The sequence below is a fragment of the Acanthisitta chloris genome, unplaced genomic scaffold (genome assembly GCF_000695815.1).
Source record: "Acanthisitta chloris isolate BGI_N310 unplaced genomic scaffold, ASM69581v1 scaffold4473, whole genome shotgun sequence".
Lineage (NCBI taxonomy): Eukaryota > Metazoa > Chordata > Aves > Passeriformes > Acanthisittidae > Acanthisitta > Acanthisitta chloris.
In genome coordinates this window covers 35,687-50,267 of record NW_008664147.1, presented here as the reverse complement: position 1 = coordinate 50,267, position 14,581 = coordinate 35,687, and the positions used below count along the sequence as shown (strand labels likewise).

Sequence of the window (14,581 nt, the reverse complement as noted above, 5' to 3'; positions counted from 1 at the left end):
TCACAGTAATCCAGTAATTCTTACGATCTCATAGTTTGTTCATAAACCCACATAGAAAGTATTTTCTTTTGACTTTTTGAGTGTGTTAGGCCTTGTTTGAAGGCATCTTATTGCTTCACCAGTAGTAGTGCTGTTTTCAGAGTGGATACTTCTAGAGGCAGAGACCTATACCTATAGAAAAACTATATTCTTTAAACTACTAAACTGCCCTGACTTAATGGAATTGTTAAAAACTGTATTTTAGGTATGTGCTTATAAAACAGTTAAAAGTTGTTCTGTGAATATGACTTGGGTTCTTCCCAAATATAACAGTCAAAGTAGTTACAATAAAAAGTGCAGATTAAAGGTTTCAGTTTTACAGTTTGAAACTATGACTGTGTAGGCAACCAATTTTCTCTTAACCTTACGAGAAAAGCTAATCACTGCACCAGAAATCACCAGAAAGCTAAATTACTGCACCAGAAACTTGTACTGAAGGTATCTTCAAGTACATCTTTTGACCATCAAGAAGACTGCAAAAATCTAAGTATAATGACTTCGGAAAAATAAAAGGGTAATAACTTGAAGTAGTTCTTTTGCACTAAGGCTGTTTGTCTGTGGCCCTAAAAAGCAGTTCTGTCTTTTTCAATTTTTTAAATAAAGAAAGTCTGACTTTCAAGAACATTATCTCCTAAAGACAGACTTTACCTTTTCTTAAAGCTATCGCCCCGTTTACTGTATCAAAAACTTTTATATAAGAACTTGTAAATTCCATGCTTTTCAGCCAATTCTGTCATATACCATAGCTAATGCTGTATTTAGACTGTAATAATGTGAAACTGATCTTCACCAAAAATATAGCAGGTTTTAAGTTTATTTCTGAAATGTTGATATACACTGTATTAGTTACAGATTTTTTAAAAAGTTATAATAATGAAGTGGGTTGAAGTTTTAATATAATGACAAAATTCAAAATATGAAGAAATCTGAATATTGCAACAGTTCTCTGTTGTCACGTTGCCATCCAGGTAATGGTGTTTCAGTCTTATTTCTGGCCAAGTTGGGACAGCTAAACATGAAGAGACAGAAAATCATTAGGTTGCTGATCTTATTCTTTCAGTCAAACTAATATCTAGTTCATACAATAAATACTCTGTCCTATAAGCTTTGTTTGTCTCTGACAACCAAAAGTATGGTGGTATACCTACACAGGACAGGATCTGAGCTTCAAATCTTCAGATTTGAATCAATCTCAAGAGGTAAAGGTACAGTGCACACAGTCAAAACAACAAAAACGGTAATAAAGCTGAGTGAGGAGTTAAAAGCTGGTAAGTACCATTGGTTTCCTTCAAGTACAATAAGAATTAATTTAGTTCTTTAAAATGTAGTTTTAAATAATAATTTTTCACACCTTAGTAGGACTTGAAACCATAGGTGGTGACAGCTACAGAAGGGCTGCCATTTGCTGACCATCGTGAATAACTTTTACTTTGCATTTGTGTTGGAATGAGGCATAGAGAAGAAACAGTAATGATGATGCTTTTAACAGCACTAAAAGACTGATTTTAGTACAGGTATGGACATCAAGGTCCCACTAGGCCATTATATTTATAAACCAGGACAAAGTTTGAAAGATCTTGTAACTTGAAAAAGCTACAAGAATAGCCTGGAGAGACATACTATTTGTGAAAACAGCCAGAACTGAGTAAATTTTTTTCCTGTAGGATTTATGTAAAGGCAATTATCATGAACTTGTTCACCTGCATTACCTGTGAACTCACATTGATAATACAGGCCTTCAAAAGTTAATTAGAAAAATCACTTCAAATCCTTATACTTCAAGGAAGTAAAAACAGATGACAGGAACATGTATTAATCTTTCACAAATTAGTTTGGGTTTTTTTTTTTGTAAAATCCATGGACAGTTGTAGAGTTATATAAGTCAACACACAGCTAAAGAAGTAATAAATATTACAAAGATTACCAAAGTCATCTACCTGTTTTATAAACTGTGTAGCATTAAAAAGTTCACTGCAGCCATACAGGACATGTTTGCCTTGTTTACCCTAGAAAAGAAAAGTCCATAAGAAATTAAATGTTAACAGAATAGCAGAAGTGACTTACACTAATTGCATATCAAAAGAACCCAATAAAATCTTGATCATGATGAAGTCTTACACTTTTGGCTGGAAAAAAAATAGATGTTCCACCAGAGGAAGAAACCTCTAATTAAACTGAAGTGGAAAATGAGGGAGTACAGGCAGAAAGAAAGTGGAAAAATAGGGCATTTTACACATTTAAACTCACTAGAATCCTAAGCTCTCTGACACATCTGTGAATGGCTTGGGGAGGCCAACAACCTTCCTTGAGCAAAGCCTGCTCCCTAAAATAACTGAACAATGTGCTAAGAATATTACCAACATATTTACAGTTTCTTTTGAGTTAGAGCCTGAAAACTTCAACCTGTAATTTATTTCCATATGATGATATTAAAAGCAGCATATTTTTTTGTACAGGGATTCTGAAAAATAATGTTTTGTTGATTTCAACAGGATGCATAAGAAACTTAGTTTGTAGTTTCACAGTATTCACTTGATACAGTAAGGCTACCAAAGTGCTGTGTTAGCATTTGGGAAGTGAAAATTAGTTTAAGTAATATATAATCTCAGATTGAGTCTACTTCATGTTGGGCTAATAAATCCTATGGGTCCTCAAAGTTCAAGCACAGGCTTGAGACATCTGTTTTGCTGTTAAATTATTTTGCCTTTTCTCATATTAATTAGGTACAATTAACCCTTTAAAGAGCAAAATATAAACATAAGCCTTGACAAAGTGATGGTTTCACCTATACTGCCAATTGTGCCATTTCAGCAGAAAGCAACAGAAGCAGATTTGAACAGTCCTTAGCTAACTGGGGGGACAGTAGTCCTGGTTCAAGTCCTCATCTTTATTAATTTTGAGTGTTTTGTGGTAATAAGCTATCCTTGTTGCTGAACAAGATCTTGAGCTTGCATCTTCACACATTTCAGTCCATTTTAAAAAATCTTGATGTCCAAACAGGTTTGGTTGTATTCTAAGTGGTATTTTGACAGATTCCACTTTCAGCAGTGTGACTGAGTAGTATTTGCTTCTGTCTCTTACCAAAGAAAGATTTTAAACTATACAAACAACTGTGAAATGGAACTGCTGCCTTTCAGGCAGCTCTAAAAAACATGAATGTACACTTCCAGTTTGTCATATATGGTCTTTTAAAAGTGTAATTTTAAAAATGTGCATGCTTTTCACGTTCATTACTTAGTCCATTTGAACAAAGAGCTGTATCTCCAAATATCTACTGGAGCCAAATTGAAACTGCTTAATATCTGACAAAAAAATTAAAATAATCTCAGTACTCTTCAAAGTTCAGTATTTCTTAATGACTGAAAAACTATGGTGGATTTAAATTTCTTGTGATAAATTATAACATCTGTCACAGGTGGACTGGAACAGATTACCAAGCGGTACCTTTCTAACCATCTACAAAAGGAAATTAAAGGATAAGTTACATTCTTTTGTTCAGAACAGTATGTTAGCCTCCTCTTGGAGACTCCCTATGGCTTACAATTTTCATGACATGTTTTCAGCATGTTGAACTCAACTCAGCCAATATATTTATTTTAAGGCGCAATCTGCCTTAAAGACATTATAAATATTTCCTTTTTGATGATGTGAGATAGTCCATTCTAGCACAGAACTGCAAATAGTTGGATTTGAGGGTTCCTCTTAATTCTTCTACAAAATACTCCCATAATGTCAAAGCCGAATGAACATTGTCTCCTGTTTTAGAAAGTTTTAAAATACTTTCTCTGTGCTTTCAGAGGCAAACTCACAAAATGGATAGTGCTTAGAAAAATAAAGCAGTGAATAAAATCTCTGTGGTGTCTGCTTGCAAAAACAGGACTGTTGATTTTTCTCTTTTTTTACTCTGGAGGAAGACTCATTGAATATGAGAATAATTAATAAGCTACATCTGTTGAAACAAAAGATGCTGAATGTGTACCACATTAAAAAGCAAATTTTATTGGATAAGCCTGTAAGAGTCACCTGGGAGAGGCAGACAACTCTGGGTGGTGGGAGGTAGAACTGAGGTTTTCGTTAACCTTCCTTGATTTTTTCAAGAGCAGTGAGCTAAGTGGAATAAAGGTGAGGGAGTTTCCCCCCTTGGGGGTCATCTCCCACTGCTCAAGTGTGCAGTCTGACTGGAGAGACACACGCTGCCCTTCAGCTGTGACAACTGAAGATGAAAATCCTCTGTTTACAGGTCCAGAAGAAGAAAAAGTAAGTGCAACTTCTGATGAAGTTCGATCCACAAGATCTGACATTACCATTCCTGTAGTTTTCAGTTCCTTCTGTCCTCTCTGTTTATCAAATGACTTCCTGTTTGCCTTCTTATCCCTCAGAAACTTCAGCTTCCTGCCACTTTGTGTGAAGCACCGAGTGTTTAACTTGTCATCATACACATGCCCCATATATACACGTACACAGCAAACCTCAGCTCTGTCAGTATGCAGCTACAGAGAAGTGTATTAACCTCTAGGGAATCCAGAGGGGTTTTTTTACTAGGAAGTAACAAATATACACCACAAATACACGTTGCTGGGCATCTTTTGAATTGATATAGTAGCTGAAGTGGCTTTGGATAAACTAAGGAGCAAGCTAAATATCTGACAATGCACACTGCTACAGGCAGATGTCTCACTGAATTAGTTATCAAGACAGTGATAAGTGCTAAGCTGAATCTAAATTATTTCTCTAATTTACATTCCTTTTCTCCTTTCCCTATCCAGACCAGCTCTGGATGCCTGTTAGAGAGGGAAAACAACTCAGCACACACACACGTTCTGACTTTGCATTCTTCAAGATTTACCTGGACATAAAACTCTCACATATTTGTTTTGTGGAAGAAGTGTTTTTCAGTGACTAATGCTCATTATTTATTCTTTTGTGTGAAAAGCCTCAATCCTGTCGAGCTCAGGACAGGACAATTGTACCATGAACAAGGTTAAGGTCAGGAAGAAAGAATGGTATGCCGCTGCTCTTAAATAATTTATTACCTTCTTCAAAACCTTACCAAGATTCCTTTTGCATTTGTTAAAATTTATATTCCTGCTAAGTGCTTGAATACCACCCCTGCTCACAGGAACTGTAATCATTTAGTTACTTTTCTCCATCCATTGCTTTTTGGTATACATGTGTTCTGCTAGGCTGTCCAGCTGGAACCAGAGAAATTAAATCTGTGACACCAGCATTTTACATAGCTGGTTATATATTTTCTTCTTTGTGCTTATGACACCTCTTACGATTTCTACAAATGATGCAGTGTAGCAAGAATGAGCTTCCGTTGACTCAGTAGTAAAAGCTTCTAAATGTGGGTAAGTAATAAATACTTAGAAATTGCTGCCAATCTGATCTTTGCTTTGACACCCAGCACAGTATTTGTGTTATGCTGGCTTCTGAAACAACACATATAATGCTCAAGACTGTCATAAAGTAAGATACTGTATCTTATTTTACTGTTATCTGTAGGTCTTATTCTGAACTGACTCCATATTGCTAAGTTGCATATGAAAAAGCACTCTAGTGTCTTTCTTGTGAGATTTATGAAAACTACAGATTATAAGCAGTTCCTTACTTTCAAGATTATGATACGCTACAGCTGCTTTGCTTAATAACAGCACATGAAAACTAGTAACAAGACTCTAACACAATACGAACAGCCAAACTGACAACATTTGATGCATGAGTGCAGAAGACAGGTTAATTCAGTTAGCTACATTTGCTGACAGTTTTCAACTGCGTTAGTGTGTATGACAAAATAAAGAAGAATGCAGTTTATTTACTCAATTCCAAATACCAGAAACAGTAACTCTTTGTTGGTCGGAATTATAATCCACATTTTCTACTTTTTTCTTACATTTTTCCCCCAGACTCTGTATATAATAAAGATGTTAAAGCTAATTTCATAGGTTTGATCTTCTAAATGCTAAATGTTACAGAATACCTGCTCTAACTGGTTTCTATCAGTAAGTTACAGACTGACTGAAGTGCACATACCTTTATGTAGTCAATAAGATTCTGATATTCAATATAGTTGCCTCCTCCAACTACAAACACTATCGCCTAAAAGGCAACACACACATTATCAGAGCATGCATTCAAATTCTTAAAATTTCAGCAGAAAAATACCAAATCATCCCAATCACACGGTGGCCTAATAAGAACTGGAACAGAACCACTAACTTCCTACCTGAAGGAAGGTATTAAAAGAGTTTTGGTAGGATGTAAAACAGCAAGCTGAGGGTTTTAACACGTCACTATCTTCTATTAAGAAATACATGAAACATATGCAGTTTCAGCATGTTATTTATTTTGTATGGAGATGTCTCCATTGACCATAGGAACAGTTAAAATATTTTCATGGATGCTTAAGAATTCATTTGGCCCATAAATAAAAAACTTCTGTTTTAAAGGAATGCATTTTTTTCCCCTTCCCACTTATTACTGGTAATCTATAATACTGCAGGTAAAGACCATCAGTATTTTCTGGGCTATGTTTAAAAGAGAACAATTAAAGACTAGAAAAAGGAGACTCAGCAATTGTATTATTGGTGCTGACATTCACTATCCAAAATTGTTTGACTATACTATATGAATTTTATATAGACTTTATGTTACTACTGACATTTTTGCTATGACCTTCTGCTAGCCATATATATATATATATATTTATGATACCACATGGTATTTCTTTTGTTCTGGAGGGGAATTAGGACATTTTAGGAGAAACATGATACATCTGTATATTGCCAAGGCAAAGATTTTGCTTATGAAACTTGATAGTAAGATCAGCTAAGTTAAGACTTCTACTATTTGCAAATATTTATGTTGACAAATACTGAAAGTTACAGGCATTTGTATGAAAGGACAACATTCATTATTTTGCTCCTCTCCTTTAATAGCAGAAGCTGTTTAAAACAGTCATGTACATCAGTGGCCAACACTGCCTATTAAGGCTGAACAAAGGATTAAATCTAGAGAGCATTCTGAAGATCTGGTATAAAAATGGTGGCTTAAATTGCTCAGTACCCAATATTAGTAAATCCCTGCAATTCCCTCCAGAAGAGTCTTCTAGACATTTTATCTCCAATATTAGCTGATGCTTACATAGTCCTTTGAAGATGAAAAGGCTTCTTCAGAATAACAGCTAATTATAATTAATACTGGATATAATTAGATTAAGTGCTTTTTTTGCAAAGAAGACCTCTCATTTTCTTAATCATGATCATCAAAAATGACTGGTATTTCAGGATATATTTATTTTTAACACAGGAATATTGAAAAATAATTTCTGTGTGACTTACCTCCTGGAATGGGTTTTTATTTCTTGGAACTGAGCTATAAAAAGAAACACACAAAAATACAACTCAAATTTCATTACACCTTAATATAAATGTGCAAAATAAATATAATGTACACATCATGTTTACAGAATACCATATAATATTAGACAAAAGATATAAAATAGAATAATAATTGCCTTTCTGCATTCATTTGCCAAGTATTTAAATGATTTGTTATGGAGAATCATTCACTCTACACGACTGAATAAATGAATAAATAGGAGGTCTATTTTATCATTTTTAAGGTTGCTGTTTGATTCATAAGCTTTATGACAACAATTCTTCCAGAGTTTAAAAGCTCTAACTATAGTGCTGTTACCTAGGAGCAAATATAATGAGTAAAAAATGTCATTAGCACTAGCACGGTTCATGGCACTTAGAAATCCCGTCTCCTGGAACCTGAACTAAGTAAGACAGTCAGTTTGCAGTCCCTGCATATATGTATTTCGTGATACTTCAGAATCTCAAGAACTACTACAGGCATCAGGTATGTAGGATTAAAACGACTTAATGAGGAAAAGGTAAGTTACAGCTTGGGTTGTACAGACTCTTCCCCTCCATTTGAATACACAGACAGGTAGCAGGTAGAGGGGCGAAACATCTTTGCCTGCATCCCCTTGCACCTTTAGGAGGAAGGGGGAAGTGAAGAGCAAGCTGTGAAGGCTCGGTCTGCTCTCCTGCCCTTTGCTCACACAGTACCACTACCTTTCTGCCTTTTACTGCCCTGCAGCCCCAGGTAGGCTGATTAAAACATTGATTCCAACACACATTAAAAGCATTGCATTCCCCCCTTCAACTTATCTTTTCCCTTATTTCAAGCAGTTTTCTCTGAGTGACCAACAAAAATTGACTCAACACAGATTCCAGTGTATCAGAAAAACGGGTTTTAAAAGGGAATAGCTTTCTCTAATGTTCTGTCTGTCATGAACACTACAGATTCCCCATAAGTGGAACTTCCACGCATACATTTCGTGCCATCCTTTCTAGGGACACGGCCTGTTTATACTTGATGTAGGCTTTACACAAGATGTAAAGATACTGTTTTGCTAACACTGAAATACAGTAGTGCAGTCCTGATCTATTTAAAACATAATGGGTAGAAATGCCAGTGTTTCTTAAAATGGGAGTAGATTAGAAAATAAAATTAGTCAGTTTTCAATATAATTCCATTAATTATACTATATGATATTATTATTTTAAACTAGTAATACTTTGTCAAGCCAGCAAACCTATGTTTTTTATCATCTACATAAATATTTGAAAGGACAATTACACAAACCCCTATATGGCTATACTAGAGTTTTGCTGTCGTGCACAAATGTGATTTAAGGAATATAACTCACGTTTATCTACAAAATCCCAACCAGAAATTAAAAGCTTTTCCCTCTGATGACTATTATAGCTATGAAGAATGACATATTTATGAACTGCTGTAAGTGCATATATTTACATTGGTTAAAGCCACATAAGAACTACATGGAGTGGGTAAAAAAGCACATTTACATGAGAAAAACCCATTGGCTTTAGTGAAACAAATCTTTGCACTTTTGCACAAAATCCACCAAAAATACTATAAAAGCATCACAAAACAATGAAAGTTTCAATTAAAATAAAACATATAATACTGGCAATTTTCTTTTAAAATTTGCTAATCTTTGAAATTATATAATCTGTAATATTTTTCAATAAAACATATGTATTATCTGAAATTTATTTCCTATTACTTTCCACGTTTCAAGAACACATGAAACAGAGGCAGATTTTTCATGTAAATAACTAAAACCAAACCTGGACCTACTTTATCCACATTTGTCCTGTAATAAACTTCTGCAACTAAATGAGCTGACTGCACAGGTTCGACTCAAATTATTTTTAGAAGGCATATTAAAATTAAGTATCTTCTCTGTTTCTAGGATATTAGATTAGGTGAGATTATCAGCCACACTTATTGATCAAAGACATACAGCAAAAGATAAAAATTTATAAAATTCTAGTGTAATTCCTCTTCTTCTCTTTTACTGGCAAAAGAAACTATAGCCAAGTCTCTCTTCATATGCTCATGAACATAAAATGTGCACCTACCTATACAAAAGCAAATGCAGTTAATTTTTAATGATTTTTTTTCCAAACTTATTAACAAATTACTAAAGAAGGGTTGTATTCAAATCAAAATTGTAACTGTTTAAAAAGTGACAAATTTTGGTGCACTATCCAATGACTATTGAATTTAACAGTGAAAGCCCCAAAAGTTTCAAAGAAACCTAGCAGTACAACTATGAAAAATTCTAACATTTATTATTGCTACATATTATTTTTATACATTTCCATGACTGAACTGATGTACATGTTAGCAGCATGTTCAGTCACTGGAATAAAACATTTGTGTAAAAATGTATCTCGTTGATCCAAGTTCCCATTGTGAATTCCTTCAACACCAACTGTCCTGACTTAGAATTAATGATTAAAATTAATTACTTGTAGTGAGCAAGCAAAATAAAACCAGATTTCTTAAGTTAGCCTTTTCACAGGGTACAAGGAAAGAAGCAAAACTCATAGTAAACTCACCTGTCACTGCCTCGTAGCATCTTGGGGTCAAAATACCGGTAGTCATCTGTATCCTATTAAAAATGATATTTTTATCTCAAAAGGTTGGACTTTTGGCTTATGAATTTCTGCTTGTATCTATTACATTAAACATAGTTCAAACCACGATAATTTCCCATCACATCATTCAAAATTAATTGTGGTGTCCACCAATATTTGTAAAATTTGTACATAACTGAGTCAGTACAGAATAAACAACAGTGAGAAGCTATGAAGAAGCTATTGAGCTTTTTATTTCTGGTTCATCTAAAACTGACTATCACACACTTTCCAAAAAATACACTGGTTGCATAATAAATCCCAACAGCAAAGTGGTATGCAGAAAGAAAAATTAAGGTGTTACCAGCTTTCACATGGTTAGTTATAAATGCTAAAATTTTCCAGGTTACAGAGATCTGCTATTGATTTCATGTTATAAAACAAAACACTTCTGTGGCAATGAATGCTAAATGCAAGACAGATCAAAATCTGCTAGTTACGTAACTTATCCTTCTCATTTCATGATTTATGACTACTATTAAACCAAAATTAAGCTCTTGAAGAAGAAATGACTTCCATAAAAATCTGAAAAGTCTGACTGTCTAAAGTATGAAAAAAAAATAATTTCTTCACACAAAACACTGAGGCACTTCCAATATTTTTACTGGCAACAAGCAGGATTTTTGCCAATTATTATGGATGAAAACCAAAATTTCTTAGTAACTCCTTCTGACAACTACTTGGCTTTTTTCTGTTTCTATACTACATTTTCATCCAGGTACTGTGAAGTTTAATTTGTGGATAAACTCCATGCAGAACTACAGTTGATTTCACCTGAGTGCTTACATGCAAAAACCTCTGTGTTTTGATGATTCTGTAGAGCAGAAATAATACTTCTTGAGTGGTAGACAGATTATCTGCAGAATTTATTAGAGCTCACAAAGCATAACTACCTCTAATATTAAAAAATATTTAATATACATGTGGTGGTCACACAGAGAAAATAAATTTATTTAGGTACTTTTATGTAATTACATAAAACAACTCTCTTATCCTGAAGTTTGACTTTTAAAACAATTTAATTTAGATCTAATTTCACACTGAACCTCTGTAAAACGCTTTCATATGCTCCACTGGGAATTTCAACTACATTTGTAGTCTGCCAGCATTCATGATTTTGGCAGCTTCCTACAGAAAGTTGGTATAGTAACTGCAAAGTAATGAGAGAGCTGCAAATGGACACACATTGCTAGACGAAACCAGAGGTATTTGAGAGACCTTCACCCGGGATAAAGAGTTTGACTTTCTCTGTTTGTTAGCAGGAATTAGAGATCAATGCTAGAAGAAAAAACAGAGTTAAAAAACACATTACATTTACTACTGAATGTATTACTGCTGTGTTTTCACAGTGGGCTTGTGTAAGTAGACACACAAGAAGTGGTAAAGTACTAGAAATATGATAAGCTAGTTTGTATTTTTTTCACCCGGGATAAAGAGTTTGACTTTCTCTGTTTGTTAGCAGGAATTAGAGATCAATGCTAGAAGAAAAAACAGAGTTAAAAAACACATTACATTTACTACTGAATGTATTACTGCTGTGTTTTCACAGTGGGCTTGTGTAAGTAGACACACAAGAAGTGGTAAAGTACTAGAAATATGATAAGCTAGTTTGTATTTTTTGTAGTTTAAATACTCCTGCTGATTTTTTGGAGGGTGCATGGAAAGAAACTCTAACCGATTTCATTTGCTTTAAGAAATAGCTAGTCTGCCAGTAAAAACAACTGCATAGTAGCAGTTTCCTTACACACAACGGAATTAGTGACTTCCCTAAGCAATCCAAGAAGAAAAGGCATACTTTTCAAATTGTAAACTTAATTTTCAAGATTTCAAATTGAAACAGAAAAAGACCCATGGAAATGTCATTGACTTTCAGTCTGTATTTGTTTTTCTGCAGAATCTAACATGACTAGTTTGGATTAAGGAAACTCTCTGTTTTTAGAATTTTTCTTTGTATCGCATGAAAGGTAATCCTACAACATATCCTAAGCCTGAAAGATACCATATCCACTGAAAGGGATGGTATTAAGCAAAATACAGTTTCATCAACTGATATCACAAATAAGATGTACCTCACTTTTAACTCAATACAAATTTACACACTGTACTGACAGAGACTAAACACCTTTTTAAAGGTTTACTTATCAAAGATTGTCGTTATTCAATAACCAAAATTGTTGTCAATTTCATACCTATGAGTGAAAATTTGTGTATACTTGATAATAAGTGGGTTTTTTGTTGTGTTAGGAAGATTTAAGCTCTTAATTAATCTCTATTTAGTGACACCAAAACAAAGCAAGAATGTTAATAGATTTATGAATAGAGCATTCTTTTATAAAAACACAATCTCAAAAGCAATTGCTTAAAAACCTGCTTTGACCAATAAATATTATTTTAAAATATAAAACAAGTAATGGAATACTTTAAGGTCATCAAGGAAAGCTTCTGAATAAGTACCTCAAGAAAAAATGTAACTATAATTCAACAATCTAGACAAATTTAAAAAAATTACAGGATGCTATTATTGCCCATAAGAACTATTCTATCTGTTCCTGCTTCTGAAACCCTTGGAAAGCACAGGTGCAGACTTACTTGTCCTTGCTGGTAAGCTGTCCTTGTGAGACAAAAGAAACAGCAGGGACAAGCAACAGAGAGTGATTTACAGACAACCCTACAGAGTAAAGCATAAGGTATAATTCTAAACAGGTTTAAGATTTCAACTGACAATAATATTTGTGAATGTTTCTGGTACAAGTTGTATATTTCATATATTTGCTTTACTGTTGCATTTTATACCTAGAGTAACTTAAATGATTTATGTTTGTTGTAATAATTGTTTAACTTCTCAATAATCTGGTCTAATTTTGCATTACACTTTTTATCTCTTATGTACATTTCATACACAGATCACTGTGGTTAATAAGATCCAATGAACAATAGAGGAGTTTTGTTCTCTGTTGCAAAAAACCAAAAATCTGGAGCTTTTTTTTCCCCTGCCTTTGCACTTTGCCTGCAGTGCAACAGTTTTCTATTCTGGGCAATAGAAAAGGAGCCCAAACATCAGAAGATGAACAGAAGCCACAATGGTCTATTTCTACACATTGACCTTTTCCAGATACAATTTCACTTCTGTTGATAGTAGAGCAACTCTAATCATATTGCACAATGACTCTCTGGCTCGCTTCTGTTAGATGAAACTTATTTCAAAACTTGCTGTCAATTTTCCTGCAGGTTAGGAGAATCGCTCTTTACGGCTTTTCTGGTTTCCTAGGACTTGAAAAGCAGGACTCCCTGTTTTTGGCCATGAATATGAGTCTCTGACATGGCATCAAAACACGAAGCCGATGACTGATTGAAGGAAGCTAGTATTGTTTAGTAAAAAAATTTTCACCTACTTGTAAGTTATCTGTAGTTTTAATTTCAGCTTTCTGTGGTTAAGTGTTCTGAGTGACCTCTACTGGTTGACTAGATAAAGTTAGCCCTGCACATCTTTTCCAAGACTTGCAATTCACTAAGACTGAGAGTAGTGTCAATTCCTTTGTTAAGAGAAAGTAAATTATCTGCTAAGAATCATGACATATAGCATCTATGAAGTACAGTTTAAGAAAATGCAGAATTACTTGCATGTTGGTAATTTTTAGTTTTAGTTGTAAATTCTAGAAAATGCCTTGACTACCCTGCTAACACTTAAGCATTTCAAAAGTTTGTAGCATATAAATTTAAAATAGTCTAAGTAAATTTACACAGAGGCAAGGCAAAATGAGGACTTTTCTGACAAAAAACAACTCTGCTTGCAAATGGAATGAATGAATCAGTAGCAAAATATTTGCCTCTACATAGCAAGGTTTAAAGATGTGGGAAATAAAATTTCCTCTAATACTGTAACTGCTCAGTAATTACTTTACTTCTGAAATTGGGTTCCTTCAAAAAAATAAATCACCTTGAGGCAAAGAAAAGTTTAGCCCACAGCTTAACATAGAAATTTAGCATCAAAAGAAGCTCAGTATAGTAAAAGAGTAACAGAAGGTTGGAATAGGTAAAAACTCAAAAATATGAGTTCCAATGAGTCACAATAAATTGTCATTATTTAGAAACTATTAAATAGTTACGAAAATAGTTCTGTTCTTGAGATAGAGTAGATTGGATTTAACTGCATTATCATGAAAAAAAATTAGCCATAGCATATTACACATCACAGACTCAAGATTCCATGAGGTCCACCTCTCCATGTGAAGGCAGTTGTACTCACAGGGTTTGACTTCATCTCCATAAGGCTGTCCAAAATACGTGTGACTGGCAGATTCTGTAAAACATAATGTAAAATTACTGGAATGCTGAAATGATTACTAAGAACTATTCATGGGCATACTATTATTTATGGAACAGTTTACTGATCATTTGAAATACTACCTTAAACAGTTTTCCTCTTACATTTTGTAAAGGTTAAGCATATTTATCATCACCTTAGTTACCTTTCTGTACAAAAAAAGCAACATTTGAGGAGCATCTAGCTAGGGATGAAC

General features: G+C 34.1%; 1 protein-coding gene across 2 annotated transcripts in view; it reads right to left on the bottom strand.

The window, feature by feature from the left end:
- Positions 1 to 841: 841 nt before the first annotated feature.
- SCFD1 (sec1 family domain containing 1) overlaps positions 842 to 14,581 on the bottom strand; it is a 44,854-nt gene continuing 31,114 nt past the window's right edge. For both annotated transcript variants that reach the window (XM_009071202.1, XM_009071203.1), the window contains 6 exons: positions 14,308 to 14,361; positions 9,984 to 10,036; positions 7,380 to 7,413; positions 6,073 to 6,138; positions 1,977 to 2,045; positions 842 to 1,048 (listed from right to left, as the gene is read on the bottom strand). In XM_009071202.1, coding sequence (XP_009069450.1) covers positions 1,025 to 1,048; positions 1,977 to 2,045; positions 6,073 to 6,138; positions 7,380 to 7,413; positions 9,984 to 10,036; positions 14,308 to 14,361 — 300 coding nt within the window. In that variant the 3' untranslated portion in view covers positions 842 to 1,024. The remainder of the gene's footprint in view (positions 1,049 to 1,976; positions 2,046 to 6,072; positions 6,139 to 7,379; positions 7,414 to 9,983; positions 10,037 to 14,307; positions 14,362 to 14,581) is intronic.